A 27201-nucleotide genomic window follows, 5' to 3' on the forward strand; every position below is an offset into this window, starting at 1 on the left:
GTCATCAGGTAAAGCAGTTGAATGGTATACAGTAAATAAGTGATACTCATGAGACTTGATTTTTTCCACTCTACCTATCAAGCCCCGCATCCTGCCCTTGGCATCCATTCCCTCAGCAAAGGCTCATCACAAATGGGCCCAGAAACAAACAGCTGTTCTTAAAACTGCTCCTTACGTGTACTTCCTGCTTCTACAATTCAAGTCTGATGACAAGAAGTTATAAGCAGCTTCATTAGAGCCTATCACTGTCAATAGCAACTAAGCTGCAGGAGGAGCCTAAGCACTAGTTTCCCCCGCTTTTCAAACCTTAGAAACAATATCATTTTAAAAATTAATTTACACATACGGTTATTTACTTTCCAATTTGATCAGGGAATGGAGAGCAAGGGCTCCGCCAGTGACTCAAAATACGCATAAATTTTTAAAGACTGATCATTAAGAAATATAGTTCATATTAAAATTAAAATGTACTCCTATCTCTATCCCTCCAGGATGGCATAATTTCAATTTGCATTACACATATATGCAATGCTCTCAAAAAATGTTTTATACCACAGCTGTTAACTACTTAGTACTAGCCATCAAACATCAAACAATTTAGATTTCTTCCGTATGATCTGAAGTTTTCCCCCAAAGACACATTTTATATGGTCATTTTATATGATCAGGCATTAAAAGATTCATCTTTGCTAAATGAAGTAATATGGTATGGCCATTTTCAAATTAAAATCAGCTTCATTCTGAACCAGATCTCTAAGGTCTGGTTCCACCTAAGATTTTGTAATACAGACAATACACCACTTGTAGGAAACAACTTTCAAGATTTGTACTGCTTGAGACACATCAAATAGGACTCGCAGGTCACGGAGCCTAGCTTCTTTGTTAACTTTTCAAAATCCTTCTGTGGAGAATAATCCAGGAGAAACTATTTGCCGTTAATGTCTTTGTGTAAGTCTCTGCTTAAATTTCAAATGGGAGAACCCCTAAAATTTAAGCTATCTGATTTTCATATTTTACTGGGCCGCAAGCTCAAGCTTACCTGATTATTCAGCACTTTCCGCACGACTCCTCAAAGTTTTCCTACACCCAAACTCCCACCACCTAGTAACAGCTTTCACAAGCAAGATGCCAATGCTCTCCTAAACCTCCAAAGCAGGGTGTATTTCCTGATCGAACAAAGAGCAACAAAGAAGTGGGTGGTAACCGCCTCTCACAGAGGCAAGCCAGGACCCATCGAGTCTGATCCACGAACACAAGCAGTAACAGCTCCACGTCTCCCTAGCACCGTCATATTTCCCGCGAAGACTAACTACCTCAAACTCGAAAAACCCCAATTTTTTTCGAGGAAGTGAAGCCTTTTCGTTTGAACCCTGAGAAAGTGGCGCTGAAAGCACCGGGCGAACAAAGGAGAGGGATGGAGCCCCGGAGAAACGGAGGAGTGAGTGTGCCCCAAGGCGTCCATGGGCCCCCACCCTCAGTTACTACTCGCCAGCCGCGACCCGGTCGAGGGGTCCGGGGTGAAGCTGGGAGGCGGAGAAAGGAGCAGACACTGCGGCCAGCCAGAGCCGAAGAGGAAGGGAGGGGCGGGGCGGGAGCAAGCCGCGACCGAGGGGGGGGGGGGTGGGGAGGGACGGGGACTGGGGGCGGGGCTCTCGCGGCCGCGGGGCTTTGTGTGAAGTCTGGGCCGGGGTAGATATTTTGACCCGGGGGGGGAGGGGTCGGAGGCCGGAGCAGGGTCCCCCAACACCACCGTTCCCGCGAGTGGCGGGCAGGAGAGGCGAGAGGCCGGACCATCCCCTTGGCCACCTCCACCGAGGCAGGGTAGGCCGGCGCCGTCCTACAGGCGGCCGCCTTCAGGGCGGCTGACCGTACAGCCGGAGGGAGAGCGGCAAGAGGGAAAAGGGGGCCGTCCACCTGGCACCCGCCGCAGAGCCGGCGGGGGCCGCTCGCCGCGGAGGGGCTCCCCCTGACGGCGTCGGGTCGGGAATGGGTTAAGATGCGGCCAGACGTCGGTCCCTCCTCCTTCCCACCCCTCAGCACGGGCGCCCACTCGCTTCGGCGGCCGCGGAGTCCGGCTCGGCTCCCGGCCTGGCTCCCCAGCCCTGCCCGCCCACCCTGCCGCCGGCCCGGCCTCTCACCATCGTAGTAGTAGCAGACTTTCTTCTTGCCGCCTCCCTGACTGTACGCCATGGGCTCCCCGGCCACCGCCGCCTCCGGGCTCCGGCTCCTCCTCCTGCTGCTGCTGCTGCTGCCGCCGCGGCTAGGCGGGGAAAGAAAAGGGCTGGGGCGAAGGTGGGGGTGGCAGTCCCGCGGGGAAGGGCCAGCCGAAGGGAGGAGAGGAGGGGGTGCCGGGAGGACTCGGTACCGCCCGGCCGAGGGGCCGAGAGCGCGGAGCCGGGGGGTGGCAGCGGCGCCAACTCGCGACACTAGGGAGGGGGAGGGGGCAGCCAAACCACCTCCGGAGGCCGAGGGGAGGTGGGACGCGTCCACTGTGGCCTTCACGGGGGGGAAAGAGGGGTCCGACTAGAAAAAGAATCCTTGTCAGCCTTGAGATAAGAGGCCTTCTAATGATGAATAACTTGTGGAGAACGGCGCCAAATGTAGTCGTGAAACGAGAAAAATAGTCAGGCTATCACTCCACAAGTAGCTAAAGGGAGTGTGGCGCCGGGTGAGCGCTCCCCCCCTCACAATCTTCGCACAGTGGTTGCGCCTATTCGGAGTCTGCGCAATCGCGCCTCCCCAACCGTAGCCTTGGCCGCCTAGACCCCCTCCGCGTCGTCCCACGCCGCTCCCCTCCCCCACTGTCGCGAAGCTCCCGCCCGAGCGGACCACGTGCCGGGAACCGGGCGGGGAGAGACCACTCTTGCACCCCTTCCGGCCTCTTCGAACACGCCGGGCTGCAGCCCATGGTCCCTGGGCCGGGTCGCCTCAGGTTTCTCGTTTGTTCATTTATTCTTTATTTTTTGTTGATAATTGCTCCGAGGTTGCGATCTGTTAAGGGGACCTAATACAGACAATAAGTAGTACAGTACTGCCTGGTTTTGAATGAGTATTTATAGAATGCATTTACATCAGGGCGTAAAGCACAGTGGTAAGCATTTGCACTTACAATATTTTCATTGATACCTATTTATAAAAGCTACCTGGTAGGCCATTTAAGACTCCCCCAAACACTGAGATGTAAGTATTATTCCTATTTCTTCTTTAGTAAGGTACTTGGTCGTCTCCACTGTTGATCCAGGGTTTGAATTCATTCAGGCTCCCCCCCCCCCCCCCCCCCCCAATCCACACATCCATACTGCTGCTGCTGTTTGGACACTAGAAGATTGGAGCAGAATGCTAAAACACTTTCAAAACTCATGGAAGCGATAAATACCTGTGTCTGATCAATAGGTCAACAAACATTTGTCAAGCACCTATTGTAAGCCAACCACATTGCATTGTGAGAGGTGGGGGCTTCTGACAGTCTACAGTGAGCACTCTTACTCCAACTATATCTTGTACAATTTTCTCCCAAATACATGAATACACACTCTCTTCCATAGCCTCACCAAAAAAAAAAAAAAAAAAAAAGAAAAAGGCCTTATTGAAGCAGGAGCCATTTGGAGCCACTACCAAAAATATCTTCTTGATTTTGCTATTGACTTCAAAATCCTCAAGGTATTTATACTTAAAAAAGCAATTTTCCTGGATCTCACCCCAAGAAGTTTAAGAAAAGTCCAGAGTAACCCCTTTTCCCAAGTCTGTATTTTTAACAAGCATACCAGGTAACTGATGCAGTTGGTACAAGAACCACAGTGTGAGAAACATTGGCTTAAGGTTAATTACAAGGTATTGACTTTAAAGTTTTACTCTATCAAGTCCAAAATCAACTTGGTAGATTCTGAGCAAAAACTAATATTCTTCTCAGATTCAGCATAGTGAAGTCTGAAATGAGACTTTATTTACTTCAGGAAAATTTCCCTGACTCTACCTACCTCCTTGACCCCGGTCTTTCTTTGCCCCTCATGTAGTTCTTGGGACTAGTACTGCTCTAGCTCAACACCACGTTAAGATTGCTCACAACTTCTTTTAACTTCTGATTAGAATAGAGGTTAGCCAGAGGAAGGACTATGTCTGTCTTGCATGCAATTTTATCTCTGTGCCTATGACATGGGGCAAGTCACTTAAACTTTTTTTGGTCTGAATTGCCTTATCTGTAAAATGAGGCAGGATCACTTAAAGAATAGTTCCTCATATGAATACTGAGTGGCTCAAATAAGAAAGTTAATGTGGAATAGTTTTTAAACAGTGAGAACTTTGTAAATATAAGGGATTATTATGATTGTTATTACAATACTGGTAATAATAATCATTGTTTGCATCCACAGCATTTAGCTTTGAATGTGTGAGATGAGCCTGGGCATATATCTTAACTGTTGAGGAACTTGTTATGTTATTTATTATTTAATAATTTTAAACTAATTGAAGCAAGTTATTTTACCCTTAGAAACTAGCATTGGAGAAGGCTATCTTACCCAGTGACAAGAGCTGACCAAGTGAATTATGTGCCTAAACGTCATAATGAACTGTAGATTATCAAACATTCTATCAGAATTGACAAACTCTAATTTCATTTACCGTATTCAAACTCCTCTCTCACAAACCTTTTTACCATCAGAAAAAAGAAAGTCTTTTGGGTGCCTGGGTGGCTCAGTTGGTTGGGCATCCATCTTTGGCTCGGGTCATGAACTTGCGGTCTGTGAGTTCAAGCCCTATGTCCAGCTGTGTGCTAACAGCTCAGAGGCTGGAGCCTGCTTCGAATTCTCTGTCTCCCTCTCTCTCTCTCTCTGCCCCTCCCCCTCTCATGCTCTGTCTCTGTCTCTTTTTCTCAAAAATAAATAAACATAAAAAAAAGAAAAAAGTTTTAGACAATATATAGGAGAAGGAAACAAGTTGAAAACAAGGTTAATTCATAGAATGTGTAATTGAGGATTGTCTTTATTCTTTTTTTTTTACATTATTTTTTAAATGTTCATTTATTTGCAGGGGGAGGGGCAGGGAGAGAGGGGGAGAGAGGATCCAAAGTAGGCTCCTCACTGACAGCAGGGAGCCCAATGTGGGGTTGAATTCAGAACCACAAGATCCTGACCTGAGCCAAAGCTGGACACTCAACCAACTGAGCCACCCAAGGGCCTGGAGGATTGTCTTTATTCTTAAACTATTTTTCTTCGGTTTCTACTTCGTCTACATGGACATATCTTTATAATCTTGAAGATGTTTAGTACTTTGAGATTATTCAGTGAAAGGATCTGTTAAACATAATTGAATTATTTTGACTATTTAGAACTGATTGACTAGAAACTATTTAGATTATTTAGAAACCGATTGTTTAAAAAAAAAAACGGAAAACAATTGTCTCAGCTTATGCTAAAAATGAAACCCTGCTACCAACTGCAGCAGATAGTTTAATTTTTAGTTACTATAAAAGAATTGTTCATATAAGCTTGTTTCTGCTCTAAGGGAAATTTAGATTTCCTGGTGTTAAATTCTATGTAGCAATTCCATAAGGTAGTACAGAAGGTAGAGAAGTAGAATTACTAACATGAGGGTGCTGTCACACACTAAACCAGCCTCAAGCTGAATTTTGATTTCCCTAGAAACATGGTTCCTATTTTTACCCAGTACTATAAGCTATAACTCATTAATCCGAACAGTAGCACCAAATAATGAAACATTATTGTGCACTTTGAGCTGTGCATTTGTGTAATAAAATTTTAAATTTCCCGTTTTTATTAAAAATAGATTTTTGAATCATAGCTTATCTACTAAATTATTCTGTTGCATTACACTTTCCATGTCACCCCTCTTAGCTTCTTAGCTGATGGATGCTTTGCTTCTGTCCCTTAAAACATAGTATTACTTTCATCCAGCCCATCTACTTACACACATTTTCTAGAAAAATTCTATACCCATGCTTTATCTGGGAAAATCTATTTGCTAGTGTCTCCCAATCACCCAACACTTGTATCTTAATTCTTCATCTTTCCTCTCAAATTTTTTAACTTTCCTTCAAATCTGATAATTATTTCTCTCTACTTAGCACAGAACTGTACGAATGGAGGTAGAGTATGTGTGTTGGGACCACTGAGTGAAAAGCTCAATAATGAGGATCATGGAGCAGAATGGTGGGACCTGGGTCCTTGAAGTCCTCATTTATATCTGTACCAGACCTGGACTGTCCACCTCCTGACTTCTGGTTACATGCAGGGAAAAAAGACCTATCAAAACAAATATTTGGGTAAACCACTGTAGTCAGGACTTTGTTAAATGCAGTTGGATACAATCCTACTTCATGTAAAATATGCATTAGGAGTTAGTGGCTTTTGGTGATTTCCAGTTAGAAATTACAGATTTCTGTGGAGAGACAGCTTTCCTTGGGTTTTGAACATCTTGAGAGTGGAGGTACTGAATGCCCTTTTTTCCAAACAATCCATTCAAAGATGTTTGTATAATGAACAGCTTTGGAAGATAAGAGAAAGTGACTCCCTCTGGGGCAAAGGCAGGGCACGCGTACTACCCATTATAAAAGATTCAGGTTCTCTAAGTTCAGGGTTCATCTCCTATAACGCAACACGCTACAAGCGTGTCATCTGGTCCTCTTCCTCATGACCTGTAGGAATTGGGGCTTGGCCACAGCACAAAACATAATACTTATACTCTGGTCACTGCTATTGCTTTGAATAATAAATTACCTTTGCCTTCGGCACAGGAGTCTTGTGTCTATGAAACTGTGGTTGTCTAGCTTGTTAGCTTGCAAATAGTGTAAAATCTCAGACCCTTCACATTTCTTGACAGTTTTTAGTGATGAGATTGGGGGGCTGATAAAGACATGGCTTACTAAAAAGGAAGGATGAGAGCCTTGTCAACCAGCAGAATTTGAGGGAAGTCCATGGAAATTGGTAGCAAACATTTGACCAGATTATACAGTCAACTGGGAATTACATGGCCCTCCAATGTATTGCCTGTTAATGAAGAGGAACTGGGGGGCTTGCAGGCTGAATACCAACCAGTAGGTTTAAAGACAGGTGGCTGCACAGTATCCTGCTTGTGTAGCTTTCCTCCAGGTGGGGATACTTCTTCACCATGTTGGAGACACAGCCAACCTGTGTTTTCAGACTTAGGTTGATCCCACTAGCGATCCCCAACCAATCAAGTAATAAATAATACTTGATTTCTGGGGACACCCTGTCCACTCCCAGAACTCTACTTCTTGTATGGAAGTCAGGTATTAATTTTACTGCTTCCAAGATCACAGTAACGTGCACCCTAGCTATGGTCATAAGAGACTTTGAAGTGTGTAAGGACCCTCCAGTAGATTGCATAGGTTTCAGATGACAGTGGAGATCTCTTTGAAACAGGGCCACCCTTAGTTATTTGGAGGAACTTCCCAGAAGGATAACTGACTCCTTTATGTGCACTCTGTGGTTGATTATCCTGATGATGTCAGGCAATTAGAAAAGATGGTAAGAAATTTGTCCCTGAGTTTAGCTCAAGTGATCAGTGATGCCACCGAAGCCTTAGAAAGCAGTGAGGTCTGCCTCAACTCACCAGCCAGGGTTGTTATAGATGATAGAATTACCCTAGGTGGCAGGTTTTGAACCATCCTTAATACATCAGCTGAACTGGATTAATGCCTCAGACCAGATAGAAAGGTCAAATCAGAATCATAAGGAAAAAAGCCAGTGACCCGATGGTTTATGGGATTTCAGGAACCTTGGGGCATGCCTGAGGTCAATACTACAGATTGGTCTCCTCCTGCTGCTTGGCTGTCAGTGACAGGGCCTTAATTAAACGCTATATGAGACAAAATGAATGAAGCCTCTGCTAGTCAGATTAATCAGAGTGGTTAATGGTAATATATCCATGTGAAAGTTTGAGTTCTGTCAAGAACACATAGGGTGGATTGTTAGAAGAGGCCGGTCCCTGCACATTCTTGCTGAGTGTCTGTACATTCTTGCTGAGTATGCCAGGTTGCAAGACTTCTCTGTCTCCTGAGACTAAGCAGTTTCTGTAGCTAGTCACATAGATATCTAAGTAGGAAGGTGACATATCGTGACTAATGTGTAAGTGCTCACTCTCAGGGTCAGGGAGACTGGCTTGCTTGCTGCTTGCTCGGAAATCTGGGCCCTAGGTCCCGGGTTTCTCTTTTGCAGTACAACCCACTCTGTGTTTAGGTGTCATCTGGGTCGTTATGTATTCTTTCTGGGACTTAGGAGACAAGAGAAACTGAAAAAAAAATGGGTTGATGCTCATTCAGTTTTGCTATGCTGTGAGCAGTAAAGTACTTTGTCTCTGATCCGGGAATCTCCTGACTTCAGCCAGAGTCCATGAAACTTTAACAGGTTAACTTAACTCACTTGCAAGATGCGATAAAATCTCAAGGGCTTGACAGTTCATGACCATGTAATGCCAAAGCATTGTTAGCAATGAGAAATTTTTCCTTATACTGTGAACCCACAGATATATCCAGCTTACGGTGAATTCTAGATTCTTCTTTCCAGTCATGGGTGGAGCAGGGGGGAACATGTAAAAATTCCTAGCACATTACCTCTGGATGAGTTTTATTGGAAAACTATCAGATCGTTAGTTAGGAGAGGAAAATTGAGATGCTTTTATCCCATTTGTGCTAATGTGAATGCAAAGATGTTGAAGTATTCATCAAAAGCACTTAAATAGAATCACAAATCGTTGAAGATTCAGTATCTTTTTTGTGTGAACACGGACAGGGAATGCTGACAATCTAGAATAGATATTGTTCAGCAGCAGTGAAGGTTACTTTCTCTTGCTCTCTTCTAACTGACCATTTTTTTTCTTTTTTCTAATTTTATTGAGATACAATGCACCTGTGACCTTGTTTTCTTTTTCATCCAAATTTTGCATTGCCATGCTCCAAGACATTACCACACCTTCCTTTATATAACAATGACCAACACCCGAGTGTGCATAATGGTACAGACTGCATTGTTTAGTGCTGTCCTTTTTTCTATAGTAATGTCTTCTCATTTTGTAAAGCATTAAACTTTTACCGTAGACTCCGGTCTTAGTTGAGCTAGTGGCAAATGTGCTTCACCGGATATTCATGGCTGATGGCCTGGTATCATAATTTTGCCTCCTTGCTTTACGGGGATAATTTGATGCTAGTTTTTATAGTCTGTTGATATAATAAATGCTTACATTTGTTGGTATATTAGTCTGTTAAAAGCATCTTTCAGGCAAAACTTTTAAAAACAGTCTGTTAAGGCTTGGATTTTTTTCTTTCTTTCCCCTCCATCACTTGCTTTCCCCTCCAATACACTTTTATTGTATTTCATTTATGATGGTAGGTTAATTACCCAAATACATTTTCATTTCTTCTTAAGCTTAAATAATAAGTATTTGTATGAGGTTTGACTCAAGAAAAGATCTCACTTAAAAAGAAGACAAATAATATCTAAATTCATATAGCATTGTCCTAACCCCTCTTCCCTAACTCTCCACCTTTATCCTCCAGCATCCTATGTGCAGTTTATATGTTAGCATCTATATTTTTTTCTTATTCATACTTATTTACCTTTACAAAATTATGAGATCCTTGAGGGCATATGTATTAGTTTACTCGGGCTGCAATAACACAATACCATAAATTAAGTGGCTTAAACAATAGAAATTTATTTTCTCACAATTTTGGAGGCTAGAAGCCTAAGATAAAGGTATTGGCAGGTTTAGTTTCTTCTGAGTCCTCTTTCTTTGGCTTGCAGATGGCTGGCTTTTCGCTGTGTCCTCACATGGTCATCCCTTTGTGTTGTCTATGACCTAACCTCTTTGGTAAGGGCACCATACAAAAAGTGTTATTGGGGGTGCCTGGGTGGCTCAGTTGGTTAGCATCTGACTTCAGCTCAGGTCATGACTCACAGTTTGTCAGTTTGAGCCCCACATCAGGTTCTGTGCTAACATCTCAGAGCCTGGAGCCTGCTCCAGTCTCAGTCTCTCTCTCTGTCTCTCTCTGTCTCTCTGCCTCTCCCCTGCTCTCACTCTCTCTCTCTCAAAAATAAACACTGAAAAAAAAAGTCTTATTGGATTAGTACCAAACCTAACAGCCCCATTTTAACTCACCTCTTTAAAGGTCCTAACTCCAAATACATCACATTCAGAGGTTCTAGGGGTTAGGACTTCGACATATGAACTTTAATGGAACACAAGTCAGTCCATAACAGGAGGGAAACTTGTCTTATAAGTCTTCAAATTTTGGATGACTGATGTAAATGTACACATCATAATGTTCTAAAATTAATTCAGGCTTTGTAATGCATCAAAATAGCCCCACTTATGCTACAACTACTCTATAAAATACATCAAAATAATCCCTTGAAGCCTCCTAGATAAGAGTATTATATTGGTCAAGGTTCTTGGTTGCCAGTTCTGGTGATGATAAGCAAAACGGAATGTATGAGAAGGATATAGATGGCTCAAGAAGTTGATGGGAAAGCAAGAGGAACAGGCTTGGAAAATTGAGAAGAATCAACCAGTAAGACGGATGATAAAACACAGCTAAATATCTTCATATGCGGGGTCTGGTTATGAGGGTGCTTTCTCCGTGGACATTGGAAACTGTCACTGCTAACAATCACCAAACCCAGCTTAAGACCCTGGAGTTAGCTGCCACTTCGTGCACTGTCCCTGCCTTCTCTGTGTGTTAACTTCAGCACAAAAGTCCTGGGCAGGAGCACCCAATAAATGGTTCTTAGGTTATATGCTCTAGCTGTCAGGAATCAGTGGAAGTGAAGTGTGTGGTCTTTTGGTAGAAGATGGGAGCATGGCTCCCACTAAAATACATCAATGACAGGCTGCCCAAACATAAGAAGAGGGTCAAAATGCTGGTCAGCCCAAAAGTGTCCACCTCAGCTATTAGCCTCTTGATAGCAAATGACATATAATTAATTCTGATGGTTTTCTCTATCTTGTACTGAAGGTCTCATCTTTCTCTTTATAAAATAACTTTGAAAACTTAACTTTTATTATAATGTATTCAACTAGAAAATGAGCCATTTGTGTAGAAAATAAAGAAAAATTACTGGTAATCTCATAGACGTCAGATCTAACATAGGCCATTTTGGTGGTTAATTTTATGTGTCACCTTGCTGGGACCACAGTTCTGAGATATTCAGACATTCTGGATGTTTCTGAGTGATGGTTAGTTTTACCTGTCAACTTTAATTGAGCCACGGAATGCTGAGATACTTGGTTAACCATTATTCTGGGTCTTTCTGTGAGGATGTTTCTAGGTGGGATTAAGATTTGAACCAGTAGGTTGAGTAAAGCAGACTGCCTTCCATAATGTGGTTGGGCCCCATCCAGTTAGTTAAAGTTCTAATTGGAACAAAAGACTGACTTCCTCCCTAGCAAGAGGGAATTCTGCCAGCAGATGGCCTTCAGACTTGAACTGCAATATTGACTCCTGGGTCTCTAGCCTTTGGACTTGAAATTCAGCATCACCTCTTCCCTGGGTCTCCAGCCTGCTGACCCACCCTGCAGATTGTGGGCGTGCCCATCTCCATAATTGTAGGAGCTAATGCCTTAAAATATATCTTTTTAAAGATACACACATCTTATTGATTCTGTTTCTTTAGAGAACCTGACTAATAAAATCATAAAGATAGAATGAGTACTGTGTCACTGAAGAGTAAGCTGTATACTGAATGACTGAAATCTGATGCACTTCAGCTCTCTTATGTTAATGCTTTCTTTAAGCTATTAGCATACCACAGAAACTAAAGAAGAAAAGAACTGCATAGGTTATGCAGTTTTTATATTTTGCTGAGTTTCCCTCTACACTGTATTTCCAAGTACTTTAAAAGTACTTATAACAGGCAATAAAGATTTTCGCTACACCCACCGGAAAATTATTCAGTGTCTTTATAATAAAAATCTACCAGAATTTAGCTTAGCTTATTTTATTCTATTAAATAAATATTTCCCATTAAATTATTTCCCTTATTAGTTACTGCTTTCAGTTACATTACTTGCAAACACTCATTGGCTAGGTAGGATGGAATCAGCGTTAATTATTCATCTTGCTTTTACTTCCTCAATTATTTTTCTACTAAAATTTTAAGATAATAGGAAATACCTAAAATTGTAGATTCCCTAAAACTTTATTTATAAATTGAACTTTTGGTATCTTAAAGTTGAATATTAAATAATTTAAAAAGTAACCTTGCTGGAATTTTCTAATTATAAAAATGCTTGCCCTAAGTACTTAGTCGGTGCCCGGCAAAATTTCCTTCCCTTTTTCTCCCTTCCTCCTTTCTTTCCTTTTCTGTTTCTTTCTGAACTATCTATCCTTTCAAGTCTATTTTGCTAACATCATAGTTATCGTCCTAGAATGGTTTCTATAATGTGAATTTTTGTGCATTTTATCAATTTTGATCCCCAAATATTTGGAACTTATTCTGGGAAAAAATGTTGATGCCCTTAATGTAATGTGATTATTACAAAGATGTTTAATAACAACTTTATAATTTTTGATCAGTGTTCATGTTAGACAAAAGAACTGTGCTTTTTTTTTTTTTTAATATGGAACGTTTCAGGATTGTGTGTCACTCTTGTGCAGAGGACATGCTGGTATTCTCTGTATCATTCCAGTTTTAATGTTTTATTTTTTTTATTTTTGAGAGAGAGAGAGAACAGGGGAGGGGCAGAGAGAGAGGGAGGCACAGAATTTGAAGCAGGCTCCAGGCTTTGGCTTCCAGCACAGAGCCCCACACAGGGCTCGAACTCATGAACCATGACCTGAGCCAAAGTCGGATGCTTAACCAATTGAGCCCCCCCAGACGTGCCCCACAGTGGTCCTCTTATCACAGCACAATTATCATTTCTTACTGAATCGCTGAGTCCAAGTTAAGTAAGCTAGCGAGCCCTGACACAGACCTGTCGCCACCATCCTGAAACTGACTGCCTCCAGGCCTCATGCTAGTCTGAAATGGATTAGTACTTGCAACTAAAGTTGATGCATAAAACTTCGGATTATATAGTATTTGAGTTTTGTTTTATATGTGGTTCTATAGAAAAATAAAAAAATGTAAACAGGCCAAAGAAAATCATCTATCATTCATCTCTTTCTAGCCTGAAATAACATTTTGTTGCATGTACTGCCCTACTTTTTAAATGCATACTAAGCTATGTAAGCACATAAGAAAATACATTATAAAACAAAAGTGGTTTTATCCAACAAAACTATTGGTATACTGTTTGATAAGTGCGTACTGTTTTAAATTTATGTTTTCCCTATCAATAATACATTTCTATATAAATAAATGCAAAACTATTTCATGAATAAAGTAGGATTTGTTTAACCAAACCTCTATTAGATTTTTAAAAATCTTGGGCTCTTATAAAACCGTACCTTCTTTAAATGTATTATAATAGATCTTTGTGCATTTGTCCAATATTTACCTTAAAGAGCTTCTGATATATCGCTATGTTTAGGTCCATTAGAATTATATTATAAAAAACTGCCTTGATCAAGTATGGGGGAGAGTAGCTGTGGTTTTTGTACCACATTTTCCCCTTTTTTTCTGGTTCTTTAGGGGAACTACACCTTGTAACATCTTACTCTGCCTCCCACCTTGGACCATGATCCTGGAAGGGTTGAATCACATGGCCTCCTTCCTTCCTCCCAGGCATGTGCTTGTGATCCAAATTGGACCAGAGTATTTCCCCAGACATTGCTGATAGAGCAAATTGAGAGACTTGTCTATCTGCTCTTGGCTGTCTTCCCTGGCACGAAGGAGGAGGCTGTTTGTACAAGGAGCAACTGAGAGAATTAAAGAGGGAAGTAGAAAAGTGATAGATGACAGGAGGGAAGGAAGGAATGAAGGAAAGAAGGAAGGGAGGAAGGGAAGAAGGAAGGAAAGGAAGGAAGGAAGGAAAAAAGGAAAGAAGAAAGGAGGGAAGGGTGGAAGGAAGGAAGGAAATATTTGAGCTTCTATATCTAGCCATGCCTGAGAGTTAGAACTACCTCTGGACTCTTCAGTTGTATGAGCCGATAAATTCACTTTATTATTTTTTTAATTTTTTGCTTATACTAGTTGATTTGGATCTCTGTCTCTTATAACCAAAACAGTCTTGATAATACATGAAGCAATATAAAAAATAAAAGTAATAAAGATTTATCTGTTTTATCAATAAATTATCTGAGTAGCTATACACACATTTTTTTCTATCATGTTGTCCACTATTTTAAAACACAGAATTTCTGCTCTCACGCTTACATGACTTATCACTAGTCTCTACCTATTTAAACATCCAACTTTGAAGGAATGCTGCCCTTTACAGGAACATGACTTTTTCAGAGACTGAAAATTTGGATTAAAAAATTTTTAAAAGTCTTTAAGTATTCATATTTCAAAATGTTGTGCTATAATATGTAATAGTCTTTTACATGCTTCTCATTACAATGGAAATATGATTTCAATTATAACAATTCAGGTTACTAACAACTTTTCAGAACATGAATGATGCAAAAGGACTGTTACATAGCTTTGTTTTGAATTTTTCCCATTCATGAGAACTTACCCAGTTGTATTTTCATCATCTTTTCTTGGCACTTGCTTAGTTTTTGACACAGTTGTTGCACAGGAGCATACAAAGCTTAGGAAGTATGACTGGCAACACCTGGTAAACTCAGGATACAAACACTCTTACATGTCTTTTTTTTTTTTCCTACGGTCTAGTTTGAAAACTCACCTGCCATATTTAATAGGAAGCATAATGTCTCCTTAAAATCTTTCCCCCCAAATTGTTCAAGAACTCTGGGAGATGACTGAGCTCAAAGGTTAATCCTGGCAAATAGAGAAGTCTGTAGTAGCTCTTTTTTGCCACAAGGTGTCACAAAAGGAAGAGCTTGCACAGGCTGATCGCTATGCTGTGGGAGTCCCTTGCTGGTCCAGACTCCTGTCCAGAATCCATGACATCCTCTGTACTTGATGCCCCTTCTCTGAGGGTCACCCATTGTTCCCTAAAGCACAACCAGCCTGTAAGCTTGTTGGATTCAGAGAAGCCTCTAGGAGCAAGTATTGCCTTGTGCCCAAACCAGCCCCATCCCATAAACACGTATGTCCTTTTCTTCTTTTGGGGGGTTTCCCTGGGAAGAGCTTTTTATTTTGACATAATTTGAAACTTTCAGAATATTTGCAAGGATGGGATGAGAAACTTCGGTATACCATTTCTCCAGATTTGCTAGTTACTCCCACATACATTTTTCTTTTTCTGAACCATTTAAAAGGAGGTTGGAAACATTCCTGTGTGTATTCCTGAGGGCTAAGACATTCCCCTACATAATTAGAGTAGAATTATCAAAGTTAGGAGATATAATAGTTATGTAATGCTATTGTCTAATTCAGAGTGTATGTTAAGACTTCTACAACTATCCCAGTAATATTTTTATGGTTATTCTCCTCCCTCCCTGCCCCAGTTTAAGATCCAGTCCAGGACCATATATAACATTTAGCTGAAATGCCTGTTTAATCTCCTTTAATCGGAAACCGGTTTTGGGTTGTTGTTGTTGTATTTTTTTTTTTTTGGTCCGTCTTCATCTTGCCATTTTTGAGGAGTACAGGCCAATTATTTTATAGAACGTCTTTCTCTTTGTGTTTATCTGATATTTCTTGTTGCTAGATTTCACTGTTTGCAGAAATGCCTCTGAAGTGATGTGCCTTTCTCAGTGTGTTATGCCTGGTGACACATGATGTCTGTTTCCCTCATTACTGATCATGTTAACTGGCTTATGAACTTGGTTAAGGTAATGCCCACCAGGTTTCTCCACCATATAGCTTTTATTTTTCCCCTTGTGAGGAAGTTATTTCTGAGAAGATGGTTTGAGACTCTCCCTGTGGCTGCTTAGTGTTTTTCCCAGCATAGTGGCCGAGTTCTGTGGATGAGCATGCCAAAAGAACAAAGTAAAAAAAAAAGAAAATGACATTTTTGTGATCTTGTCTCAGAAGTCATACATCTTCACTTCTACAGAACTTTCTTAGATAAGACAACCACAAAGACGCACCCCGGTTCAAGGCCAGGGGACACAGAGCTCATTACGCAATGGGTAAGACGCAAGGTTGCCTTTGGGAAAAAACAGACCGAGAGTGTTGGCAGCTGTTTCTGAAAGATGCTGTGTGACATACTAGGCAACATCATGCCTACGGACTCGTGGCCCTTTTTTCCGAGCGGTGCCTCCCCTCCCGCTGTGTGTTCAGTCTGTTTAATTTTAGGCCTCTGAGAACCCTGGACTGAGACTCTACCGCCAGTGGATTGGTTGGGGACCCCGTCATCTTGTGTGACCCTTGCTGCCACCCAGTGCAGCCATCCAGACGAGAGGTGGCACCTTCCTATGGACCGTGTTGGCAAAGAAGAGAATACAGATGAAAAAGGACCCTCCTCTTGCCTTCTGTCCCAGAGCCGCTTACAGAGAATGGTTGATTTTATGGTCTCCTTGCTCTTCAGGTCCCTCCAGATGTCACTTTTATGCTCTGGTGCTGGGATCTGTGCATGTATAACAGTTGACTTCTTCCCCCTCCCTGCCCCGAGACCTTCTAAGTCCCATACGGTGAGATTCCTAAGGCAGTAGAAACTTTCCGAGGAAATTCAACAAGTCTCATCCCATTCAAGGAATAGAACATAGGTCAAAACTCATCAAGTTGTATACTTTGACTACGTACAGTTTGTTGTACCTCAATTAATATCTCCCTCAGGTGGAAACTAGAGTACCGTGTACTCTAATGTATGTATCCATTATACATGCTTATAATATGAATAGGTTTTAATTCACTGGTTGGAGGATAAAAACGATTTCACATTTCTTTTTAAGGGACTCCCATTCCCTCTTTCCTTTGTTCTCTTTAGACTCCTTATTGTGATAAATTTAAGACACTGAGGGTACTTTGTCCACAAGGGCCACGCCTACCATTGTGAAGAAGTCTAATGACCCATTAGAAGTGGACCCTTTGCAGCTCTTCCCGCCACTGGGCCCTCAAGGTGCTGGGTAAGGAAGGCTCTGGCATCAACCACAAATCATGACCAGGATGAGCCTTCTCTCAGTTTATTCTGAAGCGTGCACATAATCTGTTTCCTTTAACTCTATGCAGATTATTTGTTCCATGTAAACAACCAAGGACACTAATGGGCTACAAAGCGTTGCTGTTAGTTAATAATATAATACAATATCAAATAACCCTAAAGGAGGGTCACCACCTAAATTTCCTTGAACTAAAAACTTTTCTCTCTCTCTCTTTTTTCTTTTTGAGGGAAGGACCTGACTAACTCTATACTTGATGTTTATTGTTCTCTATAATCCTTAAAACCCTAGGCTGTAGCATCTGTCACAGATTTAAGGTGACCTCAAACTAATCTCTGAGGACAGTGGACAGTTACTAGCTAGCCCTGTCTTTGTACAAATAATTCCCTTAAGTTTCCCAAAATGAATGGCAGCCAACCCAATGGCATGGTGTCTTCATCTCTAGGAACTAACACTGCCATCATTCCCTTGCTGAAAAGTAAATATTTTAAGAACTGTTCTGTAAAGAAGCATCACACACAGCAGAGTTAGAAATTGGGAAGTGGCCTTGGGATTGGCAGAGCTCTCTGTACCTTCAAGGGACATAATTCAGAGGTCCTCACGAAGAGTTTCCCAGAACCCGTCCCATCCCAGTCGTCCTTCCCCAGGGGAAGTCGCTGCATGGATGCCAAATTCGAAGTGCTGAGCCAGAAGTGGAGCGGAACCTAGTTAATGAGTAAGGGGAGTCCAGTGGTCAGCAGCCAAAGTTCTTCAGCTCCTTAATGTTTCCAGTATTAAAGATAAAAACAAACAAAGGCAGTAGGGAGACTTGTCAGGTTGAACTAGCCGTTGCAGGAAGTCCTGCTCGTGCCTCGGTGGGCTGCTTCCAGATGAGTTCAGTTGGCCGATAAGAGGAAGGAGTTCCTCTGAAGTGATTGCAGGGCTGAAAATGTGTGTGTGCCACCATTTGTCATCCGAAGTTGCCTAAAAATAAAGGGACCATGTGAATTCTGCTTCAAAACTGCTTTGTTATTGTTCCAGTCACTCTTCAGTGTTCTGTGTAAACTAAGTCCACTCCTCTTCTCTGACACACGTTCACCTGCTGCGGCACGGGGACGTGCTGGAGCCACCTGTCACTTGTCCTCTGTCATTTATGAGAGGCTTTGAAATGGTGGTGATACAGGGGGTTCTCAGGAGCTCCCAGGCTGCCTGTTCCATGGATCCCTCTTCCGTTTCTGCCAGTACATTTGAGGATGATGCCAGGCAGCAGCCTGAAGAAGAGTTGGGAGAGCAGTGAGCAGCTTATGAAGATGGTCCCATGTGCCTGCCCTGGCTTCTTCCTGTCTGCTGCAGCTGTGTGCCTTTGACCCCTTCAGGATGGCCACATCATTCGAGGAACACAGCCGGTCGTGGGCCACCTAGAGGGCGTGGTCTAGGGCGTGCTCATAGTTACTGAGTTCCATGAACTTAAATCTCTTTTTACAGCAGGTATGGGATTTCCGTGAGAGAGCTCCCCATAGGCTACCCAAAGAAGCAGTTACACAGATGGCGGCACCGTGGCTTCTAGCGGTTTACACCCTGAGGTTATCCAGACCCATGAAAGTACACTGAATCTGCCAAAAAGGAAAAAAAAAAAAATCTAAATGAGGTAGAGATGGAGCAGTCTTCAGTTAGCAGGAATCTTTGCCACGGAAGGGTTAATGAGGATCCGAGAAGAACCTGAAAACCCAAATGTAAACACTTGCAATTATCTGAGTTCTATGGCCCATGACACCGATTACTTAAGTCACGTGTAATACTTTGCATTTCACAGTACAGCATTCATGAATTACAGTGTTGGAAAATCTATAGAATAGAACAAGACACTGAATCAGTTAGGATGCTGTGTGTTGGATGTAATTGAAATCCTAACTCAAAAATGGCTTAAACAATAAATACATTTATTATCCCTCCCTAAACGGGGAGTCTAGAACAGGGGGCTGTTCTTCAGGGCCGGTTGATTGAGCAGCTCAGACATTTTGTGAGAGACCAGGTTACTTAGATCACGTTTTCTGCCATCTGCAGAGTCAGCCTCCTTCTAAGGCTGGCATCACTTTTTTTTTTATCCAGTGGGAGTGAGAATGACACAGTGGGGTGTAAATCTTTCTCATCAGTTTCCTTGGCCAGACTTGATCACAGGCCCACCCGGAATTGGTAACAGTGGCCATGGGAAAGATATATATATCTCTTGGTTTAGAGTCCAGAGCTTCCCACTTTGTGCTGGGGATGGGTCAAATGTAGAGATATTGATCCCTTCGGGCCCCGGGGCTGCCATTTGTTTCGGTCCAGAAGCTGCAGTCACATCTGAGCAGTCATCTCCAGCCAGAGTGGGATATTCCCTTTTTCCCACAGCAGCAAACACTGTCATTTTCCATATTTGTCACATCATGAAAAAAATGAAACCTGACGAATTTGTCTATTTCCACATTATATGAAATAGGCCTATATGTGGATATCTCTTATGTATTTCCATAATTTTAATATCTTTAGTAAAATATTTAGATTTTCATTAAGAGTAGTTAAAAAACACTCATCCATGTCAAGCAATAGCTACATTAATTCATGTAATCTTCACAATGGTCCCATGAGGAGCTATTATTTTTATACCCATTTTACAGATGAAAAAAATCAAGAAGTACAGAAGTTAAGTAATTTGTCCAAGAAAACACACTAGTCAGCATAGGAGCTTGTGACTGAACTCAGGTAATTCCCAAATCTTTCCTCTTATGTTTGATTTGGGATTCTTTGGAAGAGATCGCGGTTTAATCCAGTGGGTATTTAACGTTTGTCTATGACATAGACTCGTAAAAAAAATAATTTTTTATTGTGACCCAATGTATGCACACTGTAAAAAAATCTTAAAGCAATACTACTAGGGAAGCTAGCATTCTGCTATTTCTATTCCATTCCATTCTATGTTCTTCTATTCTTGAAGAAGCTAGTTGTGACTCTCAAAATTAATTCTAGTCTTTTTTTTTTTAAGTTTATTTATTTTGAGAGAAAGAGAATGCACACGCACTAGCAGGGGCACAGACAGGGAGAGAGAGAATCTCAAGTAGGCTCCACACTGTGAGCTTGGAGCCCTACATAGGGCTCAATATCATGAACCATGAGATCATGACCTGAGCCAAAATCAAGAGTCAGACACTTAACTGAGGAGCATCTGGGTGGTTCAGTCTATGGACTGTCCAACTTTGGCTCAGGTCATGATCTTGCGGTTTGTGAGTTCAAGCCCCACACTGGGCTCTGTGCTGACAGCTTGGAGCCTGGATCTTGTTTTGGATTCTGTGTCTCCTTCTCTCTCTGCCCCTCCCTGCCCTGTTCTATTTCTCTATGTCTCTCAAAAATAAGTAAACATTAAAAAGAAAAAAGATTACCTGCTATACTTTTTCTAGGTCAGTTCAGTGTTAACTGAGCCACCTAGGTGCCCCTAATTCTAGTTTTTTGGGTTTTTTTTTTATGTTTATTTAGTTTTGAGAAAGAGAAAAACAGCTCTAGCAGGGAAGGGGCAGAGAGAAAGAGGCAGACACAGAATCTGAAACAGGCTCCAGGCTCTGAGCTGTCAGCAAAGGGCCCAATATGGGGCTCCAAATCACAAGCTGCAAGATGAGGACCTGAGCCAAAGTCAGATGCTTAACCCACTGAGCCACCCAGGCGCCCCCATAATTCTAGTCTAAATGACGGGTCATAATCCATAATGGGATTGATTACAGTGAGGAATTTAGATGTTGATGAGCCAAAGCCCCAGTTTTTCAGGAGAAGCAGGGGGACGCAAGAAGAAAAGTAAAGGGATAACTAGCTCAATACAAATTAATCTCAAGGTTTTCAGAGACCCTCGAAGGGTTTTGAGTTGTGACTGAATAGCTGAAGACGCAGATCTGGGAGTCGGCAGCCAATAGTTGAAAGCCAACCAAAGCCACAAGGATGAGCTTACAGGGGAAGAACATGAAAGTGAGAAGACGAGGCCAGGGATAGAACTGCAAGGAGCACCAATACTGATGAGGGGCAAAGAAGCACCCACAAGAGCAGCTGGGTAAACACGAAGCCACAGGCCAGGGTGGTCTTGGAGGAGCTGAGGAAGCCACGAAGTCTGAGTTGGAGAAGCTGATGTTGTAGGACGTAGCAATCACATATCAAAGGCACCAAACAGCGTCCAGTGGATCTGTATTTATGGTTCAACGGCTGGTGAGAAATGCCATGCATCTTCTGACCGAAGTGTTCTGTTTGAGTTTCTAACCCTGGCTAGCAGCCTTGATTGCTGTCCTAATCTCCGATTCCTCCACCAGGCGGGCTCTGCCAGGAATCTGGCATAGACTCACACACGCATGCCACCAAGCCCGTGCTTGTGATGGAGATGAATACATACACTCAGCATCAGCTATGGACCAGGCATACATTCGCCCCTTCAGGTCATCTCACAACAATCCTGTGAAAAGCAGGAGTCTTTCCCCTCATTTTGCGGATAAGAAAACCGAGGTTCACAGAAGCAAAATCACTTGTGCCACATTTTACAGGAAGTGAATGGTAGAGCCGAGACAAGAACCCCAGTCTTTCTGGCTCCAAAGCTAGTGCTTCTACCTTACTTGTCTGCTTGCTGAGCCCCAAAGTCCCATCATGCCTTTAACAGCCATTCTCAGGTGGGCGGGCCTGATGCTCCTTCCCCAGACTCTGTTGGCTGCTGGCTAGGTTTTTCTTTGACTTTAATGGGCCCTTGGACCAGAGCGGTTAGCTAAGTGACTCCAGCTGTTGTAGCTTTCTGGCATTACCTGCTGTACTTTTTCTAGGTCAGTTCAATGTTAATGCCACTACACTGGTCCCAAGTCTCCTGTGCTGTGCTCCTGTGCCTGCTGTCATTTGGCTCCTCCCTTCCACTCTCTCACCAGCCTGGCAATGGCTTCCAGCATATTCCGGGCTAAATCCTCAAGGATAATGACATACAGCGTCTAAATTGACCACAGAACTTAATGTGAGATGAAATTATAAACTAGCTACCAGAAAAGTGAATTACAGACTGAATTCTAAAAAACTGTGTCTGGTGAAGGTTTTGGAGTATTGAACTTATGGGACATTCATAAATAATTCTAAAACAATGTAGACTGTGTACTCAAAGAGTCACAAAGTTAAATGGGAGGAGAAAGTGGAGAGAGACAGATTACTCTAAAAGAATAGGAGGGGATGACCTTTGAAATGGATCCTAAAATAATGGTAGAACCCATAGATGGAGATGGAGGTCAGATATTTCCGCTGAGTTAATGGTCAGAGCAAAGACATAGAGGAAAAATACATGGCATATGTGTGCCACAGAAAGTAGGATACATGGGAGGAAATCAAAGCTTCATTAAAAAAAAAAAAATGAGGCCAGGTCATTACAGACTGAATACCACCACTATTTACCAAATAGGCAATATAGAAGTTGGCATTCTTGCTTATCAATCAGTCATTTGTGAGTTTGCAAGATTGTCTCAGTCCTCAGAACCTGGATGAGCTGTAAGGATCAACATTCCCATGTGTTGAGGCTGAGAGATCCAGGATTTGTGGTGACATCAGGGACATGCTGTGAGCCTGCCTCGGGTGTTCTCCCACCAGATGTTAGCGGGGACAGATGGAGCATCTACATAGCTAGCCAACCCCCTCCTTTTCTACCTGGTGGTCGGCTTCACTCATGGAGTGCTTTCCCCAAGCCTTTCTTAGTAGTTAAGGCTTCTTTACTACAGGTAACAGGAGCTTCTAGAAAAGAGGAATGTGTTAAAAGAATTCAGGGATGTGTCACAAAGCAAAGGGCCGGCTGCAATCCTGTTTTAGGAATACATCAGAATCAGAGGCTGAAACAGGGGCCAGGATTAGGGCTTTCTCCCTCATCTCCTTGTTTTCTTCAAGTCTGCCTCATTTATCTCTCTCTGAAGTCTGACCCCCTTTGCTCATCCCATCCCCATGCAGAAAACATGGCCAGCAGCAGCTCCCGAATCCACCTGGAGACAGACTGATTCTCTGTCATTCACCCAGCATCTGAGAAAGGACTCCGACCGGCTAATTTTGGTAGAGCTCACCCCAAGTTTAATCAGCCATAACCAGTAAGGAGGAAAACTTGGATGAGCCTGGCTTTGCAGAGCCACCTGAGTAAGCTCGTGGAGGAAGAAAGGCGAGGCCAGTGAAGGCAACATAAGAACTGCCTGTCACCCACCTCTAGAGCCATGCTGTCTACTATGTGGGCACTGGCCACATGTGGTTAACTGTAAATGTAGATTTCTCAGAATTAAATAAAATTAAACATTTAGGTTCGCAGTCACATTAGCCTCATTTCAAGTGCTGGATAGTGTCACGTGGCTAGTGGCTACTGTGTTGGGCAGCACACATGTGGAACACTTCCATCATTGCAGACATTTCTGCTGCTTACCTCTAATCTAGAATTCAGCCATTTCTAGTTCTACCAGTGAAAGCCTTAAGCATTCCAGCTACTGCAAGCAGCAGACTTTTTCAGCACTTGAACAATTCAAAAGCAGTCAATTCTGTCCTCTAATAACCTGGAAAGAAATTCTTCGGAGACCCCCACGCTAGTTCTTGATTACAGTCCATTTGAACACCCCGCAATACCTCCTAAACCTCATCGTACCGGAATTCTTAGTCTGTCTTACCCCAAAACGTCAACGGCGGTTAATTTAATCATGCATCCCATCTTTGTTATAAAAAGTCACCAAGGAAATGGTGTACCATCCTGTCTCGCCGAGCTCCCGCAATATTCTCTGCTTCTTTGGTGGCTAGTTTCCTGCTCAGTCCTGTCTATTGTGCCCTCTCAACCTTTGTGTGGTAGATAGAGATGACCAACTGCTCCCCAACACTCAGCTCCCTTTCATAAGGTAGAGGTGGCACTGGGAGGTGGCTATCCAGCCAGGAGACTGTGTCCCCCAGCCCTTCTTGCATCCAGATGTGGCCATCTGCATCCAAAGGCCATGTGATTCGTCCTCACCAACGGAATAAGATTTATGTCTCCTCCCAGATGGTTTTAAAAAAAAAAAAAAACAATCTGCACCTGCCCTGTTCTCTTACTCTCAGTTGAATGGGAAGGATTCTGTAGCTGTTAGGGATTGGCAGAGCCACAAGATGCAGGGAGCCTGGCTGTCTGAACTACTGCGTGAAGAAAAGTTACGCCAGTGAAGATCAATCTGCAATGGACTGGCTATGAGAAAACTAGCCACTGAAATTTTGGAGTGTATTTGTTACAACACTTGTCTAGCATTACTCGAATAGATACCTAATGGACTTCTTCACATCCTCAACCTTCTTGCCTTAAATTCGATCTCCTGCGACTCCCTTATGGGTCCAATTCTGTAGCTTCTGGAAGAGGCGGCTCATCCACCCTCAGTCCAGAGACCACGGGGCTGAGAGATGGTATTGACATTTTCTTAACTCCTCATTGTATCTTCCGGACCACTTCACCTTTGAAATAAATGCCATCCAACTTTTCCTAGCCAGTGCTTAACACACAGGTTTGGCATTGACCTTGTTGAATAGTTGGCCTGTGCTCAGGGAGAGACTTTGAGGAAGACAGTGACTATCAGTACCGGATGAGCGTCTATGGCAACCATAAGAAATGTATGAAGATGGTGCACATCAAATGCTCTGATTACCAAGAAGAAAAACACTAATTCTCTCCCAGACTGATCCCTCTTGTCAGTCTTGTGACTTTTCTCCATTTTCTCCACACATTTTCTCTCCAGTTGCCTCAGCTCAGCCATCCCATTGCCACAGAGGGTAGCCAAGGGAAATGCAGCAGAAGATATCAGTGTTGAAAAGCCCACCCTAGGAAGGCCAAAGACCCAGTGAGATCCTGTAGCAGAATCTCTAATGTGTACACATATCCAAGGTATAATGTTTCTGCTTAAGCCGCTCAATTAGGTGATAATTTACTGATGATTCGCTTTAGAGCTATGAGAAAAAGATAACTTTCATGTTTTTGCACTTGTGTTTCTGAAAAGTCCTTCTTCTCGCATATCTCAAGTATTATTCTGTAATTGCTGATTTTAGGTCAGCACATTTTTGCAGGCTGTCTTAAAAAAAACCTTACTTTTCTATAAAGCCGTCTAAGTTTCTTTGCCATTTATTAGATTTATAGCTGATTCTTTCAGAGCCGACTTTCACCTTGACCCGCAGACAATAGCAGAATATGAATTTTTTGGAAGGCAGTAGCACTGTCTTTCTTGGACAAAGTTGAGCTATTCCACCAAGAACGACTCTAAAAAATGTTGCAAATCTAATGCATCTGGTTAAAGTAACCCCCTACGACCTTTTCTCCTTTTTTTCTGATTTCTCTAGATTTTAGTGCACTTGCCTCTAGCAGTTATTAATCTTGTGCCACCCCATCCTCCATCTGATCACAAAAAGTGTGCATCACAAGATGGTGTTCTTGTGCTGTGGAGAAACCCATAATAAAGATGAGCATTCCTGAGAGGCAGAAACCGTGTGGGAAATGGCAGTCGTTATATGTAGCGGATCCTTTGGAGAACAATTATTCCTTCAAGGTCCTGTGCAGGCATTTCCAACAGTGGCTACTAGGCAGGCTCATCATAGCCTAAGCTCAATTATAGCCCAGATTGTTGTATTTCTATGTAACAGAGAGAGGCAGGAATTGGGTATCTCCCCTCATGTGAATTTTATTTATTTATTTATTTTTCAGAATGGAACAGCCTCACATATAAGTAACTGCTGGAACAGCAGAAAGCATGGTTTCTTCTAAACTGAGGATTGTATTTAGAGCACGCCAAATCAAGACACAGTGTCTTACAGAATACCAGAAAATGGAAGTGTCTTCATTAAATAGCCCCTAAGTAATTTAATTTCATGCGTAAGCGCTATTTTTTTTAAAGAGTTCAAAGGAAGCCAGATCCCTGTGTTGAAATACGTATTCCTGTTGCTCGCATACTTGTCACAGTCTTGTGCTTTATAGCCCTAGATGCTGTACCCCCCGTCGGGGAATCTTTAAAAGTGTGGCTCCTGGCACAGCTGCATCAGAATCACGTGTGTTGATGACTAAAGATTCCCGGGCCCCAAGAGTCTGGAGGTGTGGGACTGGGGATCTGACTTTTTAAGCAGTTGACCTGCTTCTTCTGCTCACGACTGTCTGAGAACAGCCGCCCTCTGCTCTGTCTGGAAAGACAACACTAGTTATAAGAGTGCTACACCACAGCTCTCCACTGGAGAGACTTCTCATTTCTTCCCAGCCGAGGTCCCCCTAGGCCTGCTGCTTTTAACTGCTGGCTCCCCACCTGCTATCTGCCTGCAGCTCTGCTCTCTCTCTCACACAGCGGGGACCAGCTGGGGGCTCCTGGGGGCTCCAGCCCCTCCACTCCAGGGCCAGGTTTTGGTCCTGCGTTCGCATTTTTACAAGCACACCCTCTTTTTCTCGCAGAGGGCAACCATTTCAAATCTCACATTAAAACAAAAAATCACTACCACTAAACTACACCAAAGCAGGTGTAAGCAGCTTTTTTACTCACTGATTCAGACGACAAAAAGGGTGGATGCTGTGACCGTGGCCTTTCTTGCCTTTTCCTGCTTAAAGAGAAACACCGTTGAGCTAACATGCCAATTTTACTTTTGTTATTAAAAAAAAAAAATGAAAGTTCTGTCTTATTAACAAAATTAAACTACCTTTGTTCTTGGAGTTTTATTCTTACAGCATTTACAGAAATCTGTTGAGAGCGTCTTACTCAGTTATAAGGTTTATCACTTGGTTATCATCGCAGATCAATTTGCTTTGTACTAAATTTATAATTGAGAAACCTGATTGGATTTTAGCTCCAAAAAATAATTAAGGGTACTTGGATTTTGGGTCTCCGCCCATATCTCATGTGGTTCACTAAAAATAGACCCAAATCTAGGAGTTAGGATTTCTGGACCAGCTTCCACTGATTACCTAGGTCTTGATATTTATGGAACTAGTCATTTCCCAAATATTTTAGCTTCCACTCTTCCAGTCTTCAGAAGAAAAAAGACAATAACAATAACAATGATAGAATCTCATCCCCTACAGAGAATTAGCAGGGAAATGAGAGAGGGAAAAAAGTAAATGGAAATGCTCGAATTGGGGGAAATGTAAT

General features: G+C 42.6%; 1 protein-coding gene, 1 long non-coding RNA gene and 1 pseudogene across 2 annotated transcripts in view; 1 reads left to right on the top strand and 2 right to left on the bottom strand.

The window, feature by feature from the left end:
• HDAC2 (histone deacetylase 2) overlaps nt 1–2432 on the bottom strand; it is a 30021-nt gene extending 27589 nt beyond the window's left edge. The window contains exon 1 of the mRNA XM_047858966.1: nt 2139–2432. Within this exon, the coding sequence (XP_047714922.1) occupies nt 2139–2190 (52 nt within the window). The 5' untranslated portion in view covers nt 2191–2432. The remainder of the gene's footprint in view (nt 1–2138) is intronic.
• Nucleotides 1670–26276, top strand: LOC125165736 (uncharacterized). Its single transcript, XR_007152206.1, has 3 exons — nt 1670–1821; nt 24823–24968; nt 25779–26276. It is a non-coding gene; the product is annotated as an uncharacterized LOC125165736 (long non-coding RNA).
• LOC125166909 (uncharacterized) lies at nt 12589–12676 on the bottom strand (annotated as a pseudogene).
• Nucleotides 26277–27201: the final 925 nt, after the last annotated feature.

The sequence above is a fragment of the Prionailurus viverrinus genome, chromosome B2 (assembly GCF_022837055.1).
Source record: "Prionailurus viverrinus isolate Anna chromosome B2, UM_Priviv_1.0, whole genome shotgun sequence".
NCBI lineage: Eukaryota > Metazoa > Chordata > Mammalia > Carnivora > Felidae > Prionailurus > Prionailurus viverrinus.